The sequence below is a fragment of the Echinococcus granulosus genome, assembly GCF_000524195.1.
Source record: "Echinococcus granulosus chromosome Unknown EG_S00227, whole genome shotgun sequence".
Lineage (NCBI taxonomy): Eukaryota > Metazoa > Platyhelminthes > Cestoda > Cyclophyllidea > Taeniidae > Echinococcus > Echinococcus granulosus.
The window spans coordinates 50,296-66,150 of record NW_020170607.1 but is presented as its reverse complement, the minus strand read 5'-3'; the positions used below and the strand labels follow the sequence as shown (position 1 = coordinate 66,150).

The following is a 15,855-nucleotide window of genomic DNA, read 5'->3' as shown; positions in this document are numbered from 1 at the left end:
GTAGTGCATAGCCCCATATTGTTATTGTGGATGAACTGTTCCGAACGAGGAAGTGCTGAGAACATCCGTCTCGGAATACTCTAGCCACTTAATCAGCGTGATTGTCATTCCACCGCACAAGTGATTACTATCACTACTTTAAACTCTGCCTTGCGTGAAGTATTTTATTCCAAGGTGAGACGAGGAGGACTGCCTTTTTTGCTCCCGTTTGACACGACATCAATCATGTGAAATACGAAAAAAATTCTAAAGACAAATGCAGCTTTAACTCTTCCTCCTCCTCCCTCTTCTCCTTCTTCTGCGATCTTTCACCTTCTATGCGTGGCGAATCCTATCACGTCTTATTTTCTGCCGTTAAACTGTGCTTATCATCTACTAACAACCTATTCTACTGTTGCTAACTTACTTTTTAAATGATTGTTTCTCCTTAATTTCGAGTATTTTACTCCTTCTCCAACTCTCTCGCACAAGCAGGTCAACCAGCAGGGGAGACGTGTGACATTTGATGAGGGTTCCCATAAAAATCCGTCCCAGAAATTCTACGCGACTTTTACCTGAAATAAGAGGCATTTTCATTGCGATCCAGCTTCATCACATCGTGTCACCACTTTCGCGATCCTGTCATGCAGATGGGTGTTGCTATTGTGGTTTTGGTGGCCAGCGTAGAGAATAGTACATAACAAAGACGACTACTGAATCGAAGTGGGGACGGGGGTTTAATCCACTTTGCTTTCTTCGTCAATCTGTTAAAGCCTCCAACCACTTTGCTTTCCTGTCCAATCAAAAATGACTTATCCACCAGACAACTGCTTCTTACAGTTAGGAAAGAGTAGTCACTTTTCCAATCATCAAATCATTACTTCTAATCACAAAGATGTCTTTATTGTTCAACCACAAATTTAGGGTGCCACTTACTTGTTAGTGTGTCCTGCCTGTAAATGCATGAATCTTCGTGTCTGAAACGGTTTTTCAGTACAGTAAGATAAATTATTGGACCCACAAATCACTTCCCAAACCCCTACTCCCCTCGCCCCGCCTATGACACGTTCCAGTGTGATTGGGATTCCTTCCACTGGATAAACGAATGCGTCCAACTGACTCCGAATTTAAGCCACAGGAACAGAAGATTCTTGAAGATCTCATTGATTTTCACCCTCATTAGTTGAAGCACTCGTCTGACATTAGCCCAATTTTCTTACCCAATCAGACGTTAGTTTTGATCTTTTCGACGCAGTTTATTGGTGGAGAACAATGTAAACAGGCTCGATCGATAAATCTCCGACTCAAATCTTGATGATTGGTTACCGGAGTGATATAAAAGGGGCCATGGTCCTTTTAATGCCTTTTAGTGATGAATACTAGCCTGTCAAAGGTGATTTATTTAAAAAAGTACTCAGGACAATATTTGATCAGTCTTTTGCGATGTAAAAGGCGCACTAACGCTAGCACTGGGTTGTAAAAGACAAAACCTTCATCCCATGATTCGAACAGTAAAAACCCATACTGACATTTCATTGTTCATTACTTAAAAATGAAAATTTTTGCGGTTGTTTTAAAAAGGAAAAAAATTCTCGCTTACAACGGAACCCCATAAAAGTGATCTGCGCAGCAGTGGAAGAATGTGGAAGGGTGAAAATGGTCCTTTGATGATTTTCAAGGGTTTTCTAGACTAGCTAATTAGACCTTTAATTTGTACGATAAAAACTACTCAATTTTCACAAGGTTACAAAGTCAAAAATCTTCAAAACTCACTAAGGGCCAGAAACTATCAAAACGACCACTCGGCATGGTTTTGGGGATGGGGATATAAAACGGATAATTTTCACCGGAAAGTGGACAGAAAATTATCCTAAAATTCAAACAGTGAAAAATTCTAATGTAAGTTAAATTGCTAAGATAGTGAACTACTATAAAATACTTGTTGAGCTTAAGATTTCCAGTATTTTGTGATTATCTTTTTTTAATTTCAACTCAGTCATCCAAAATTGCAGGCCCAAAAACGAACAGTCTGCCTCAACAGTAGGATATGCCACAATGAGCAATATCTCGTACTGATTGGTCAACTGCTGCACACGCGAAGCTACACACTAGCAGCTGATTGGTTCACACACCTCTGCGGACAGTATAAGATGCGAGTGACACTTTTTTCGTGCAGCAAAAAGATGTCAGCAGGAGTTAGAGTCATTCTACCTCTCGCGGTCCTCCTTATTCTCCTTTTCGCCCGCACTCGTAGTCAGTTGACATGGAAGGGCGGTTTGAAGTACCTGGTCAGCCCTCCCTTCAAAAGTCATCATCAGATGCAGCAAGAAAATGGTTACGACAACGATGTCAGTATTAGCAATGGCCCCCGAGACGACTTAAATTTGGAGAAGCTGGTTCAAAAACCCACAGGTCGATGGTGGTAAGTTCCAGATGCCTCCTTTTTCAACTGGATCCAAAAATAGGCAAAAATTTACTACCAAATTGAGCTAGATAACAATATTTCGTTTCAGTAACTGACACAACCATTTAGCAGGCAATAAGAGGCACCGAATGGTGTCTTTACGCTCACGTTTCCACAGAACTAAATTCGTGAGAATTTGGTGCTTTGTTATTTTAAGGTGGTAAGTGATTCACAGGCAAGCCACCTTTGGGCATCCATTTGAGACGAGAGAGTGAATAACCAAATAAACTTTGCATTCCTATTTAGCAAAAAAAACTCAAAATTCATCTATTTTTTAGGAGTCTAATTAACTAAGGACTCTGAATGTGGGGGTTACTAGTAGCCTTACTTAGAAGTAAGTAGCATTTTTCAACAAATTTTCCATACGATTTGAGTTGTAAATTTTGTGCAAATGTGACCCTCATAAGAAAATCACAAAAATGCGAGTTTTTATGTGAATTTTCGCTCACAATAGAGCAATAAACCCTGTGCTCAGATTGCACTCATTTGACCCTCATCATACTGGTCTGAAACAGGCAAAAGGAGAAGCAGAAGAAAATACACATTCAAAATCACTACATAGCCTGAAATCCTCGACTCAAAGATTGGTGGGATGACAATGAATTGTGCATCGCAAAAAAAAGACCTCAGCCTCAACTTTACGTCCGCTTAGCTAGATGAAGCCAATTTCGAAGCAATTAGGGAAGCGAATTCAAGACCATCTATTTAGCCAACTTCCGAGATTCCATCCATTTAGTGACTGCATGGGAAAAAACAAATTTGCTACGCTTTCAAATCCACTTTCATTCTTCAGGTTAGATTCGCTGGCCCGCCTACTCTACAATCATCCTCTGCATCTCTCGAAGTACGTACGAGAAATCTCCATTCCATCAAGGGAGTCTTTGAACTACGAAACACCGCCAAGTCTTCTAAACTTTCCACGACTCCGATCGCGATCGTCAAATTCACCAATTATGGAGGTGGGTACATTTTGAGGACCGAAAAATTCCCAGACATAAATGAGGCGCGCTGATTATGACCGGTGATAAAGCCTTAAAGGAGGGCAGTAATTTTTCCCCTTTGTACTTTGTGTGAGGTGATTGGATGCGAAAAAAAGGATAACCGCCTCAAGGAGCATCAAGGCGATTGATGGGTGGACAGATGAATTGAGAAATCCATCAAAATTTTATGGCAGAAATAGTATAACAAGTCAAATGAATTCGTCCATATTTTTTTTTTGAGTCGAAGAATAGCAAAAAGTTAAAAAAATTAAAATATCATTTAAACCTGAAAATGGGATGTTGGTGATAGGAAATTAGGCCGTTAGATCTTAAAGTTATTTGCTAAAAATGCTAAATCCTGATAAATTAGGGGCAAAGTGCATAAATTTTAGTTTATAAGTTAATTTGCCTTTTTAAAACTTATTGAACAAAACTTAGCAAATTCAAGACTTTTTGGCGAATCTAGAAACAATCGGATCTTCACTACTAAATCGTAACATCTCTTCCAAAAGGCGTTTTTAGAAAATTCGGATTCATAAAATAATTTTTAGTTGGAATGAGTCACCACAAATGCGAAATAAATAAACAAGTTTTAAATCACTCTCATTCACGTCAAACAGAAAGTTTTAGCTACTGGAAAATGATTAAGTAGCACTGCTTTGTCCCTGTCATTGCAGACTAGAGATTGGCAAATGTACGACCAGGTATGGGCAGTTCACAAACTTCGACAACTCCTCGCCAGCTATCGTCAATGGTTTTCCCCTCGACAATGGAAGCAGTTCCTGCACAAAACGCCTCCACAACAGCCATCCTCACAACCCCAGGAGGAGTCTGTCCACTTGGAACTACTTGAAGCTGCTGTGCAAGGCGTACGTGCAGCTGTAGCTGAATGTCAGCACCAGTTTAGAAATGAACGCTGGAATTGCAGTGAAATTATCTCCGACAAGAACGCTCTCTTCGGCAATATTCTTTCGAAGGGTGAGTAATTGATACCTGGGACATCCAAGATTTGGAAGTAGATCCGGATTTTGACATTTTGTACTCATTTGTGACAGGTGTGCCAGAAACTGCCTTCGTCTACGCTCTTGTCAGTGCCAGCGTGGTTCGTTCCGTGTCTGAAGCTTGTCTGACAAACCTCCGCAACTGTCCGTGCAACAATCGTGGACGAGAATCTTTTGAGGGCGGCTATGACATGGTAAACTGGCAATGGCAAGGCTGCGATCACAATATCCATTTCGGACGACGTTTCGGGAGATATCTACTAGATCCTCTTGAAGCTGGCGGCTTCCACATCCGATTTCTTATGAATCTACATAATTATCGTGTTGGAAGAAGGGTTGTTGCAGAGAACATGCAACGGTACTGTCGATGCCATGGAACTAGTGGATCCTGTACTCTGAAGACCTGTTACCGACGGACTCCGTCAATGCGTGTTATTGGAAACCAGTTGAAAGTCAAATACGAGCAGGCTTCTCAAGTCATGCGAGGTTAGTTATCCCTCAGTCTCAGGGAATACCATCTACTGAATCTATTTGAGTAACAGGCTTTTCCAACTTAGATAACACCCTGCCAGTTAGTTGGGGTCACCATGGGAGGAGCAGTCCCATCGTCCATCTAAATCGGTGGAATAACCAGAGAATCCTTCGAGAAGTGGACCACGATTCCCTGCTTTACCAAGGTGGATCCACGTCTCGCCCTCCCTCCCTCCTCAAAGTCAGTTTTGATAGGTCAGGAAGAGATCAAAAGCCCACAACACAGGAACTGGTTTTCTACGAACAACCGGCTAACAATTTGTTCTGTGAGCCCAACCCAAACCTACACATTCTTGGAACACGAGGAAGGACCTGTAATTCAACCTCTTCTGCATCAGACAGCTGTCGGTTATTATGTTGTGAACGGGGCCATCGAACAAAGCATTACTATGCACTGGAGAATTGTGAATGCAAATTTGTGTGGTGTTGTAGAGTGGAATGCCAAAAGTGTCTGGTCCTGAAGAGGCAGGAGACCTGCATGTAAATCAGCTACTCCAAGAGATTTCACCTATCACCCCACGAATCGAAATTCAACCATCATTTCGACCATTCAAAACGCCCACATAAACTCATTCACCTACTCATTGATTATTTACTACACCCTAATTTATATTTGCTTCGAACCTTTTTTGTACCTCCTATTGATGCACTGATGTATGACTACCGCTACTACTGATAATGGCCCAGCGATTACTAGTAGTATTTACCTCCGTGGAATGAACATATCACAAAAGATTTTGAAATTTCAATGGACTTTCAAGTCTCATTAATTCCTCTTGGGTCTGGGAAGGAGTTAAAGATTTTGTAGATTTCATACCAAAAGTTTATAACCTCGAGATCGGCAAAAGGCTGCTGACGCAGTTTAGTGCAGTCAGTCTCCAACCCTGGAACAGAAGACATCTGTGTTTACTGAGAGCACAAAAATGCACCCCCGTCATCATGTGTAGGCCTACAAGAGAACGACAGATGGTAGAAGGCCAGCAACATTTGTCTTTTCGGTCTTTCTTTGAAGTTGGCGAAAAAAATTATTTATTTAGATGAAAGGCTCAGTGACCTTCGAGATTCTTTTCCGGAAAATCTGGAGCACATAAATTTGTTTTGGCGGAAGACCGACTAACTTAACTTTATTCTATACAGAAGTAGGTAAAGGAACTTTGAGAAGAGACATATTTCGATGGCGGTGCGCTGAAATACTCCTCAAGTAGAATATCTCGTGCCGCTTCTTTATAAAAACCAAGATAGTTGATGTGTTTTGTTCCCCCGATTTGGAATCGACTAAGTGGGAGTGATGATGTACATCTTTGCTCTGTATCGTTGACACCGGGGGGGGGGGGGGGAGGCCGGAGGCGTCTTCCTGTCCGTGCTGTTGATGTGCTGGTTGGTGAGACATCAGCTAGGCGCTAGCTGGGTCTCCGTGGGGTGGATTGGTTGGGTTGTCGTACAACATCCACCTGGAAACTGTCCCTGCGGCCAGACTGAACCAAAGTTGACCAAGTGATACTCGGTTGCTACTATTTGGTTCCACAAGGAGGGGTTTATCCCGACCATGATCAGGAGACGAGTAAGGATGTCCAATTTGGTTGACGATTGTAAACCACAAATAAAGACGAGGTGTTTGACTCGACTCTTCCTGTGTGAGCCTCATTAACACAGCAAAGACTGCTCACCGGAAGTGTCTCTCAGTAATGGCACAGCCTCGTCGAAGTTCATGCACTTTGGAGACTTGGGGAGAATGGAGTTTGTACACTTCCGGTGTTCAGCTGTTTGGAGTTGCCGTTGAAAAAGACGAACCTTCCATTCATCATCGATGCCAATGAAATCAAATAGAAAAGCATCCTCCTACCTGTCTAACTGGAAGATCAAAAGTAGAAACGGAATTGGAATCAATGTGGACCTCTGCGATGCTGCTTGCGTTGGAGATCAATAGATTGGCACCTTTGGTCCTGCAGCTGCGTAGAGTTTGCAGCACAATAAAAACTAGAACGATTTCGCAGTAATTTCTGCTAACGTTTGGCAGTTTTAAATTTTTAAATGGATTTTCTACCAACTTGAAGTCTGGATGATTTTTGCATCCGTAAGAAAGATAGAAGAATATATCGGAGGGTTCCTGACCTAGTACTCAAATCGGTGGAAGGTACAGTAAATACAAACGCCTTACTTCCTTACAGTGATTAGAAAAAGCTTGGATCCACCAGTTTCTCTTCCATAGGAAAAACTAAAGACAATCCTTCTGATCTTTAAGAAAGTTAAGTCTGGCTAGTTTCACACCCACGTGGGAAAGGATGTAAAAGATATCAAAAGTTTTGCGATTCAAAAAATAGTTCATATCAACGGTAGTTGTCATTCCAGACAACCCTCCCAACCACCGATCATGCCTGGTGAACAGCTAGACCTGACATGGCTTTTGCAGAAGGATGAACGCCATTTCGGCATAATGTGAGGCTCCATCGAAACGTGGCCAGTCATTTACCCAATATTCCCTGGCTAAGCCGATTTTACATCTCAAAGCACGACATGTCATCGGGACATAGATACAAGCACGCGTCGAAGGAATGCCATGGCCTAGCATGAGATGGCGAGGCGAGGCAAGGCAAAGCAAAGCAATGCAACGCAAGTCGCCACATCAATCAAACTGCCGCCTCGGGAATTGGGGAGACAGCGAGCCCAACCCAGCGAATTGATGAGGGTTGGCGTACGGGGTGGTTGGCCGTCTCTTACACAAAGCGGACCCAAAATACCAGGCGTAATTGTCTCTGTTCGACCCCCAAAATGTTGATTGTTGAGTGCCTTCAAAGTGTGAGGCGATAAGAGGATCGTTTAAGGCTATCCAATGCGATGCTTGTTGGGCCACAGAACAAAGGCCACTTCTAATCAGTCAACAATCCTTCACCAACAGTGCATAGGAAGGAAGTGAAGAACGTCAGCAACAAACTGGTGGTCTTTAAAGCTTACTGTCTGTCACCTATCAGTGCAAGACATCTGGGTGAGGCGATTGGATTTGTGCCTTTCTCGACTTGTCCCCTCCGTAGATGCAGCTGCCAACGAACTGCTCCATCACTCACTTGGAACTTCACTGAGGTTCCTTCTTGACACGGTAGTAATAATGGATACCTGACTGACAGCATCACCAACCATTTGTTGACTGTTTGGATATAAAAATCAATCCTTGACCCATTGGTTCCAATGACCCAAGTTTTCTGGCTCATTCACAGTCTGCCATGTCAATTTACCGTCCTTCAATGCTGATTGACAGAGAAGTAGAATGACTACCTTAATGACCTTACCGGTGATGTGGAACAGATGACAAAGGGTAACAGGACAGGACTTTCCCACATTCTGCCTTCCAGACAGAGGAGCACGCATCCAACGCAACGCAATAATCAAAGTGTCGCCTTGGGAAATGATCAGTCGAGGTAGAGATGCTTCTTCTTCAGGTCTATACATAGTGCAGCCTAGTAGTCAACCGACAGGACGAAACCGTCAGAAAGTAGTGAAAATAGTTAACTATGGAATAATCGATTTTGTCGGACATCCGTCCATCCAATATCTGCGCACCCATGATAACACCTGCCCATCCACTCATCCATCCGTCGTGCTTTTCTGTCTTCGACTAAAGCCCGACATGGCGCAGTGGAGCCAGTAACCCGACACATCAACTCACGGGCTGTTTGACGCATAACACAGCGCACAGGCCGATGCCTCTGACAAACTCATCATAACCTCTGGAACCCCCTTTTTTTGGAAAGAGCCCTGTGGTCTTTCTTCATTCTGCGTGGCTGCCGGGATTCATCCCACCCACTTAGAAACGTCGCCACGGGAGATGAATTCGCGCTCCCGGCAGACAAACAAGAGATCGTTCCTTCCTCTCTACTAAACCGGGGGGATAACTGGCTCGTCGTAAAGTAGTCACATGATACTGACAGAACCCGTTACTCTTCTACCCGAAAAAACGCTTTCGTTGTCAAATACGTGTTCCCGGAGCAGCAGTGTTAGACGGGGCGAGGATGAGGGGAGCTTACGAATTGAACCTACGCCTTGGCACAGTCAGTAGTCTGAGCCTCAAATCGCCCTCCTCATCCAACTTTTGTCCACGAGCAAAAGCACTCACCCCATTCACGGATTATCCATCAACCCGCGGATCGGTCTCCGTCCTGGATCCATCTCTCCCTCACCCCTAGAAAAAAAATAACTTCATTCATAGTTGATACTTCGGTTAAGGGTTCGCGTTAGGTGACACTTGACCTTCAGTGGCCCCCAATCGATCCACCCATATCAAAAGAGACACCTCGGCATCTTACTGTATTTCACTTCATTCCTTTGGATTTCTCACACCACCAACACCACCACCTAGGATCTTTCACCTTCATCTCGCCTACTGCGAGGGGACCAGCGCGACAGAGGGTAGAGCAGAGCACAGAAAGGAGGCGGAGAAAAGGGGAGAAGTAAACGAACAGCACCGACTGTTGTCTGCGGCAGAATGGCTATTTACACTGTGACGATGGCGGGCGCGAATTGGGCGACGGACAATTGAAAAGCCTCCTCACGTGGGCGAGTACTGCTCCCGCACCAGCTGATCCTCAGTCGCCGCATCGGTCACGTAATTGGCCATGCTTGGCTCGGTGAGGAGTTGCAGATCGTTGGCTGCGATTGGCACAAAGAAGGTGGAGGCGGCAGTGTCGGTGATGGTTGCGGAGGCATCAAATTTGGCGCTTTTGGAGGGCGGAGGACAGGCGGAAGAGCTACTCCACAAAGACGTTCCTGTCGTTGTCGTAGGCAGTGGTGGCAAGGGCGGCGAGGCGGTGCAGGCAGAGGAGGCGGCGAGGGAGGAGTCGAGGGGGCGTTTTTCAAGACGGGAGAGCAAATCGACGGCCATGCTGAAACTGTCTCGACGGCCCTCCTGTTCTGGAGAGGCTACGAAAATACAAGTTGTTACTAAACGAATTTAAGTAGCAAGTTTGCCCCTCCCCCAGGGGGTTTACATCTGCACTTGCAGGAGAAAAGTTGCATAGGTCGTGAAAGGCAAAATAAAAAGACATCAACGTTTCTAGTTTACCGGTTACTTTTTCCTCGGAAAAAACCAATTCATGACACTGCATTCGGTATAATAACGCGAGAACCATTCCGAAAGCGTCGCGCATATATGACGCAGGTTATTTAACTTTGGTTTAACCAAATCGTGTGTCGCAAGACAGCTAGTCAAATCTAGAACCAAGTAGGGTGGATGCCTCCTGTTCTCGACGTGAGAGTAAACACGCTTTTCAGTGACTTTGCGGCATAACCTAAAGTGGAACGCCACCACACTCTCATTGGGCTCGGTGCGAGTCGAGTTTTTGCGGCAATTTTGGCAGCGAACATGCCACCACCACTTTTAAAATCCTAGTTTTTTGACACAGGAAACACTTTGTCGGACACGAGGGAACAAGTGTTTGGTAGTCATTGGGACCTGTTGAGAGAAACAGTTTCCACATTTTGCGTATTCTCGATACAATTTTGGATCCAATCAAATAGCTGGTGATTTTTGGACAAAAGGAGGACAAGTTTTTACGGTAGACAATCAAAAATGGTCTTAAAAGCGGCAGGCCTCTCAAATGCGAGGTTAAGACTGCTTCCTCAGTGATAGGGTGAATTTCCCTCGCCATACTTCCCTCTCGTCCGTGGAGTCTTGACATGCATGAGTGGAGTCGAGAAGTCGGAGCATGACCGAGTGAATGCAGAGTACGTCGGACACCCACTCGGTCACCGCCACGACCACAAAGAGTACAACAGGGAAGAAAGTCATGATCGGGCGATAGAGCTCAACACTTTCAAAGGTTTGATCTAAAGCGTAGGTTAGGCGTCCCTGATACATTTTTGACAGGGGTCAAGTTGTATTTATGCATTTTGTAAGGCTGTGAGATAAACTTTTCGCAAACGCCTAATCGGAGTAAACTCACACACAAAAGGTTAATTAAGCTGTTCCCAGAAGTGACTAATTCAAGAGTTAGTTTATTAGTTTTTGATAATCATTGTTAATCCTCCTCAGATTCCAGTTTAGTCTGGATTATTCACCCCTCACCAACGAGATACGAGCTTGCTGCCAACTCTGCTTCTATAAAACGTTTCTTCTGGGGCCAAATAATCAAATCTAGCTACTCTCTCCTCTCCCACTCAATTTCTGCCTTCCCTTCCTAACCCATCCCCCCACCCTCCTCTCTCTCCTCCCAATTGGCTAATTTATTGCGCAACTGGTAGCCACATGATAGGCGAATACAAAACGCCAGGAGGGCTGCTAATTACTGGGAGAAAAGGTCAGGAAGGTAAGAAAAGTGGGACGGTAGTTTTCACCCTCTCTCATATTAAAACGGAATAACTTGTTACGAAAAAGTTGGCAAACGGCGGACTTTGCCACCTTACTGTCACTTGAATACCAACTCACCAGTAAGAAAAAAAAAAACGCAATTTTTTAGTAGTCTTAAATACTCACGTCGTAGTCATGTGACAGAAACGCATAACCCACGCACTGCATTTTGAGAGAGTTAAACAATCCTTAGTTGACCTCTAAACTGAAATACTGAACGCCAAAACCGTCAACTCCCTGCGTTCTGCTGTCTCCATTGTCACCTCAACACTGCCTTCACTTTGCCTTCAACAGTGTCCACCACCGCTGGGGCGTTGGATCGCCTCCATCTCCAACGTGGCGCAGGTGTCCGTGTGACCAGAGTGTACTGCACTTTCAGCTACTTGACTATTCCGTTGATGTTTCGAACGCCGTAGTGAAAGGCGCTAGTCTCCGCTAATCTCCGGTTCTTGATGACAGAGATTGACGATCTAAAAGCGATCCGAGTCTCAACAATCCCAATCCCCCATTTCTAATCACATTGAGAAGAAACCTGCCCCTCCAGCAGGCTCCTTTATCAATCACAGCAAACCTTGGTGTCACTGCTCGAAAAGTCCTGCTACTACTTTGTTCATTCTTCTACTTCACTGCACAATAAAGATGTGCATCCACCTCACCCATCTATCCTTCCTTCTTTCCACTACATCTACTTTGGCTCCTTCACATTATCCACCAATACCTTGATCAGAAGAAATTTGAATCTCCCACACAAACCACCAAAGAACATGTCCTCTGAATCGCTAACGCTGGCAAGATTCAAGAGATCAGAACTCAAATCTCTCATCTGGGGTCGTCATCAATGCCAATCTTGAGAAGTCCAAGCTTCTATGCCCATTGTGCCGTAATCCATTCAAAAATTAATTCAACTCCTTCCTTGTGATTGAAAAAAATGTTCTCAGAAGTTTTTTCCTTAACCCAGCCACCAAATAAGCCTTCTGACATCATGTCATGTGACTGAGATATTGTGAAAATCAAAGAATGGATTTTCATGCGGCACCACCACCACTAGCGACGTTGAATCGTTTCGTTGGGCTAAAAAATCGTCATTCTAGAAAATTGTAAATCACTACTAGAAGAACCATTGAAGAGTGGCTTGTGTAGCCTTGCCGGATTCCAGGGCTCCTGGAAACGACTATCAAATGGATAACTAAAACAGTTTCACAAATGAAATTTACCAAAATCACCATTCCTTGATCAAGGTCTTCATTTGAGTGACTCGAGTGATTCTTAACTACGCAAAGACTGCCGAATCCCTCCATCAAAGGCTGACGGGGAGGATTTCGTTTCGAGGGCTCCTTAACAAGACCTTAGCGTCCTCGATTCAAGGAGGAGGGTTGTCAGAGTGGAGTCGTTGAGGCGCCTTCAGATCCAAATCGCTCTATGCTGCTTTACTCAGTATCAGCGTCACATATAAGTGACGCGTATATTTCGTCGATTTACGTTAATTTTGACTGAAATCCTATGTCACAAACAGGCGTTTCAATTTTAAGGCGCAACAAAGTAAATGTGGTGATAATAAACATAATTTTTAGTCTCGAAGCGGCACGACTTAATAGAAAACGTAGCTTTTGTGAGCTGTAAAAGAATAGTCGATTTTTCATGAAGATTATTGCAGCTAACTTATGAAATCCGATTATCACATGTCAGAGCCTTGTTTTCATGTTCTGTTTACATTAACCTCCGTGGCTCGGTAGGAAGATGAAAACTGTAGGGCCTTTTGATACCCTCGCAAATGAAAAGTTGATCCGCTATTGTCAAAAGGAGGAAGCGCTGCGATCCCGTCCAATCCCTCTTTTTCGCACCCTAAACAAATTTGACACTGAACGATGGAAAGACTAAACACGCCACCGAGGGAAGGGAGGGGGTCACTCTGTTTCATACGCATCTAGGTCAGTTCGGTAGTAGAGAAAAAGTGCCCCTTGTTGAGGTTACTCGCCACTATTTCATTCACTAATTAGATTTTTTTCAAAAAAACAAGGCAATGCTTCGCTAATCACATTTACCTTTTATGTGTTCCATTTGGAAGAGAATTAAGCAAGCTACAACTAGATCACGTGAGACAGAACTCGTTTTCCCCCCGTAATAAGTGGATGTACCTCTTTTCGTGTTGTTTGCACCTATTTCGTGGTTTCACCACTAAACTAGCATTTCCACTGGCTACGAATTTGCACACAAGATTCAACATCCAGTGCGGCTATCGCCTACTGAAATACAGATGGGTAGAAAGCCAAATGATGTGCTGCTAGGTCCCTTCAACATATCCTACCTAGGCTCTTCACCGCAAAGATGGATTTCAGAGATCATGCTCCATCCAATGATAGTTGTGAGTGGAATTTGGTGAGCCCCCGAGGCACCCTGAATCCACCATGCAATGGTCAAGCATATAACAGCTCCATGGGAGAGAGATGATGATGGAACACGATTCCTTCGCCTTTGATGGTACTTATATGCGTAAAAGTCGTGCTGACACCTTGTTTGCACGATACCAATGTGTAAGAGCAGCTGGCGTGCCAAACAGTTGCAGTCACATGACACCCTGACCAGGAGTAAATACCACTCTACTGCGGTTCCCAAGGCAGTATTTGACACGTGACCCTCTTCCTCCCACTGGAGGTGGAGGGAAATAGGCTTTCAGGCGATGGGCATGGAGGTCCTTCCCTTTCTAAAACCCTAAACGCTCATATAATGCCAACAGGCGGTAGTACTCCTCTTTTGACCTTTGCTACTGGATTTCAGAAAAACTCATCCGTCAGAATGTTTTGGTAATTACCGACGAAGAACTAAAAGAAGGAAGCACTGTTTCCCCCCCCCCCCCCACCCCTAAAAACGTGGTCAAGAAACGAGTGTGTATGCTCATCCCAGACGTTGCCGCATCCCTATCACGTAAAATTTCCCCAAACGGGGCATTACTTAGACCGCTGCGCGACCAAGTGGATACAACCCAGTCTGTATCAGCATAGCAGGCAGTGTGAACTTGCCAATGTCCTCACAAAGCAGACCTTAAAACTTTGACAGATGGATTCGGGAAAATTCGTATTTTAGGGCCTGCTACTGACTTAGCAAGTGGGTTCCGTTTTCACAGAGATCAGAAGCCTAGATTTCGTGAATTCAGTATAGTATGAAGGGAATTAATTTTTGAAAGGCAAGAAGATAGAAAAAAGGAAATTTCCCTTACAAAAAACCCCAATCAGTTCAAAAAAGGGAGAAAGGGGGCAGTTAAACCTGCAGAGAAATAGAACAGGATTTTGCGGTGAGAGGAAATTCCCAACCCCAGTCTGGTGTGAAGGTCGTCACAGCGACCCGAAGGAGAGGTCATGCTCACAGTGCTTCTGTAGGGCAGCCATTCCCAGCCGATTGGCAACAAGTTGCCGAGGCAAAAAAACCCTTTTTGCCCCTCGGTATTTTAAAAGACTGAGCGACAGCGGGCTAAATTCGTCGCCCAGAGAGCAGTTAGGCCTTTTTCCCTCAACAAAACCTTGGAAACTGCATAACCTTTTAGCCATAATGTAATTGCAATGTGGGAGATGTTGGATTAGTCAAATCCAAAAAGGAAAAAAACCTCGCAAAAGAACCGCTCCCCTCAGTACCGCAGAAAAGGGGAGCATAGCCGCCTTTTTTTCTGTGCCAAACTGTCGGAAAAAAAGGAGAAAAAACGGTTACACTTGAGATCGACAAATGCTGAGAAAAAAACAATCGCCCACACACACCTTAAATTGTCGAGTAAATCACCTTCAGGATGTTGTATGGAATTTCCGCCATACTAAAGGGAATGGAGGACGATGAGTTGAGGTAGTTGCAAAACCAGTTTGAGCTTTTTAAAAACCACAGTAAAACCGGATCTTTTGGGGGATCAGAAATCCTCACCGAGGAAATGCAGGAATTTCTAATTCATAACTCGGCAGGGTGAAAAGCAACATGAAGCCCCCGGCAACATCGAGGAGATCAGAGGCGGTCGAACGTGAAACTTTCCAAATTTCGTGAGACATCCCTCCTCCTCCGTCTACTACCAGCCAAACGGGTGGAAGACAGAATCTTGGTTACAACAAGAAGCCTCATTTTAAAGCATCTCAAAAGACTGGAAAAATGCGTTGATTGACTTTCAATGAACTCAATTGATGTTTGAAAGGATTGGGATAAATTCAAAGAAAGCATGAGTTGTCACCAAGATCTTTTGGTTTTTTTTCACAATGATAATAAAGTTAGTTGACTGTGAAAGGCGTTAACTGAGGCAGAAAAAAATGATTGGTTGTGTTTGTGAACTCCACTTTTCTCCAACTCCCAGCCCAACCAAGGTGACTTCGAGAGGAAAATTTTACTTTGTGCTAAAATGTTAAAAAATCGGAAAAAATGAAAAAAAAGTGAATGTCTAGAGACACGCAAAAATGGGTTTCGTGTGAAAATCTCAAAACGTGTAAATGTTTATTTCTGCGAAGAATTGCTTTGAAGAGTTCATACATGAACAAAAAATTAACTCGCTGACGGGAGACTGGGATTATCGCCGGTTTAGTGTGAGAATTTTTGTTT

General features: G+C 44.0%; 4 protein-coding genes across 4 annotated transcripts in view; 2 read left to right on the top strand and 2 right to left on the bottom strand. All coding sequences in view use genetic code 11, as the record gives it.

Annotated features, from left to right (window-relative positions):
• Positions 1-903, top strand: part of EGR_10513 (hypothetical protein) — a gene marked incomplete at both ends in the record, with an annotated part of 7,689 nt that extends 6,786 nt beyond the window's left edge. Inside the window, one exon of the mRNA XM_024499762.1 lies at positions 753-903. Within this exon, the coding sequence (XP_024345836.1) occupies positions 753-903 (151 nt within the window). The remainder of the gene's footprint in view (positions 1-752) is intronic.
• A 1,259-nt stretch (positions 904-2,162) lies between these two features.
• EGR_10512 (Proto-oncogene Wnt-1) lies at positions 2,163-5,439 on the top strand (the record flags this gene model as incomplete). Its single annotated transcript, XM_024499761.1, has 5 exons — positions 2,163-2,401; positions 3,237-3,402; positions 4,101-4,401; positions 4,479-4,910; positions 5,102-5,439. 5 exons carry the CDS (start codon positions 2,163-2,165, stop codon positions 5,437-5,439), a joined length of 1,476 nt encoding a protein of 491 aa, XP_024345835.1.
• Positions 5,440-7,517: 2,078 nt separating this feature from the next.
• Positions 7,518-10,803, bottom strand: EGR_10511 (hypothetical protein; the record flags this gene model as incomplete). Its single annotated transcript, XM_024499760.1, has 5 exons — positions 7,518-7,742; positions 9,317-9,422; positions 9,500-9,866; positions 10,235-10,331; positions 10,597-10,803. 5 exons carry the CDS (start codon positions 10,801-10,803, stop codon positions 7,518-7,520), a joined length of 1,002 nt encoding a protein of 333 aa, XP_024345834.1.
• A 3,434-nt stretch (positions 10,804-14,237) lies between these two features.
• EGR_10510 (hypothetical protein) overlaps positions 14,238-15,855 on the bottom strand; it is a gene marked incomplete at both ends in the record, with an annotated part of 12,886 nt that continues 11,268 nt past the window's right edge. Inside the window, 2 exons of the mRNA XM_024499759.1 lie at positions 14,238-14,277; positions 15,196-15,331. Coding sequence (XP_024345833.1) covers positions 14,238-14,277; positions 15,196-15,331 — 176 coding nt within the window. The remainder of the gene's footprint in view (positions 14,278-15,195; positions 15,332-15,855) is intronic.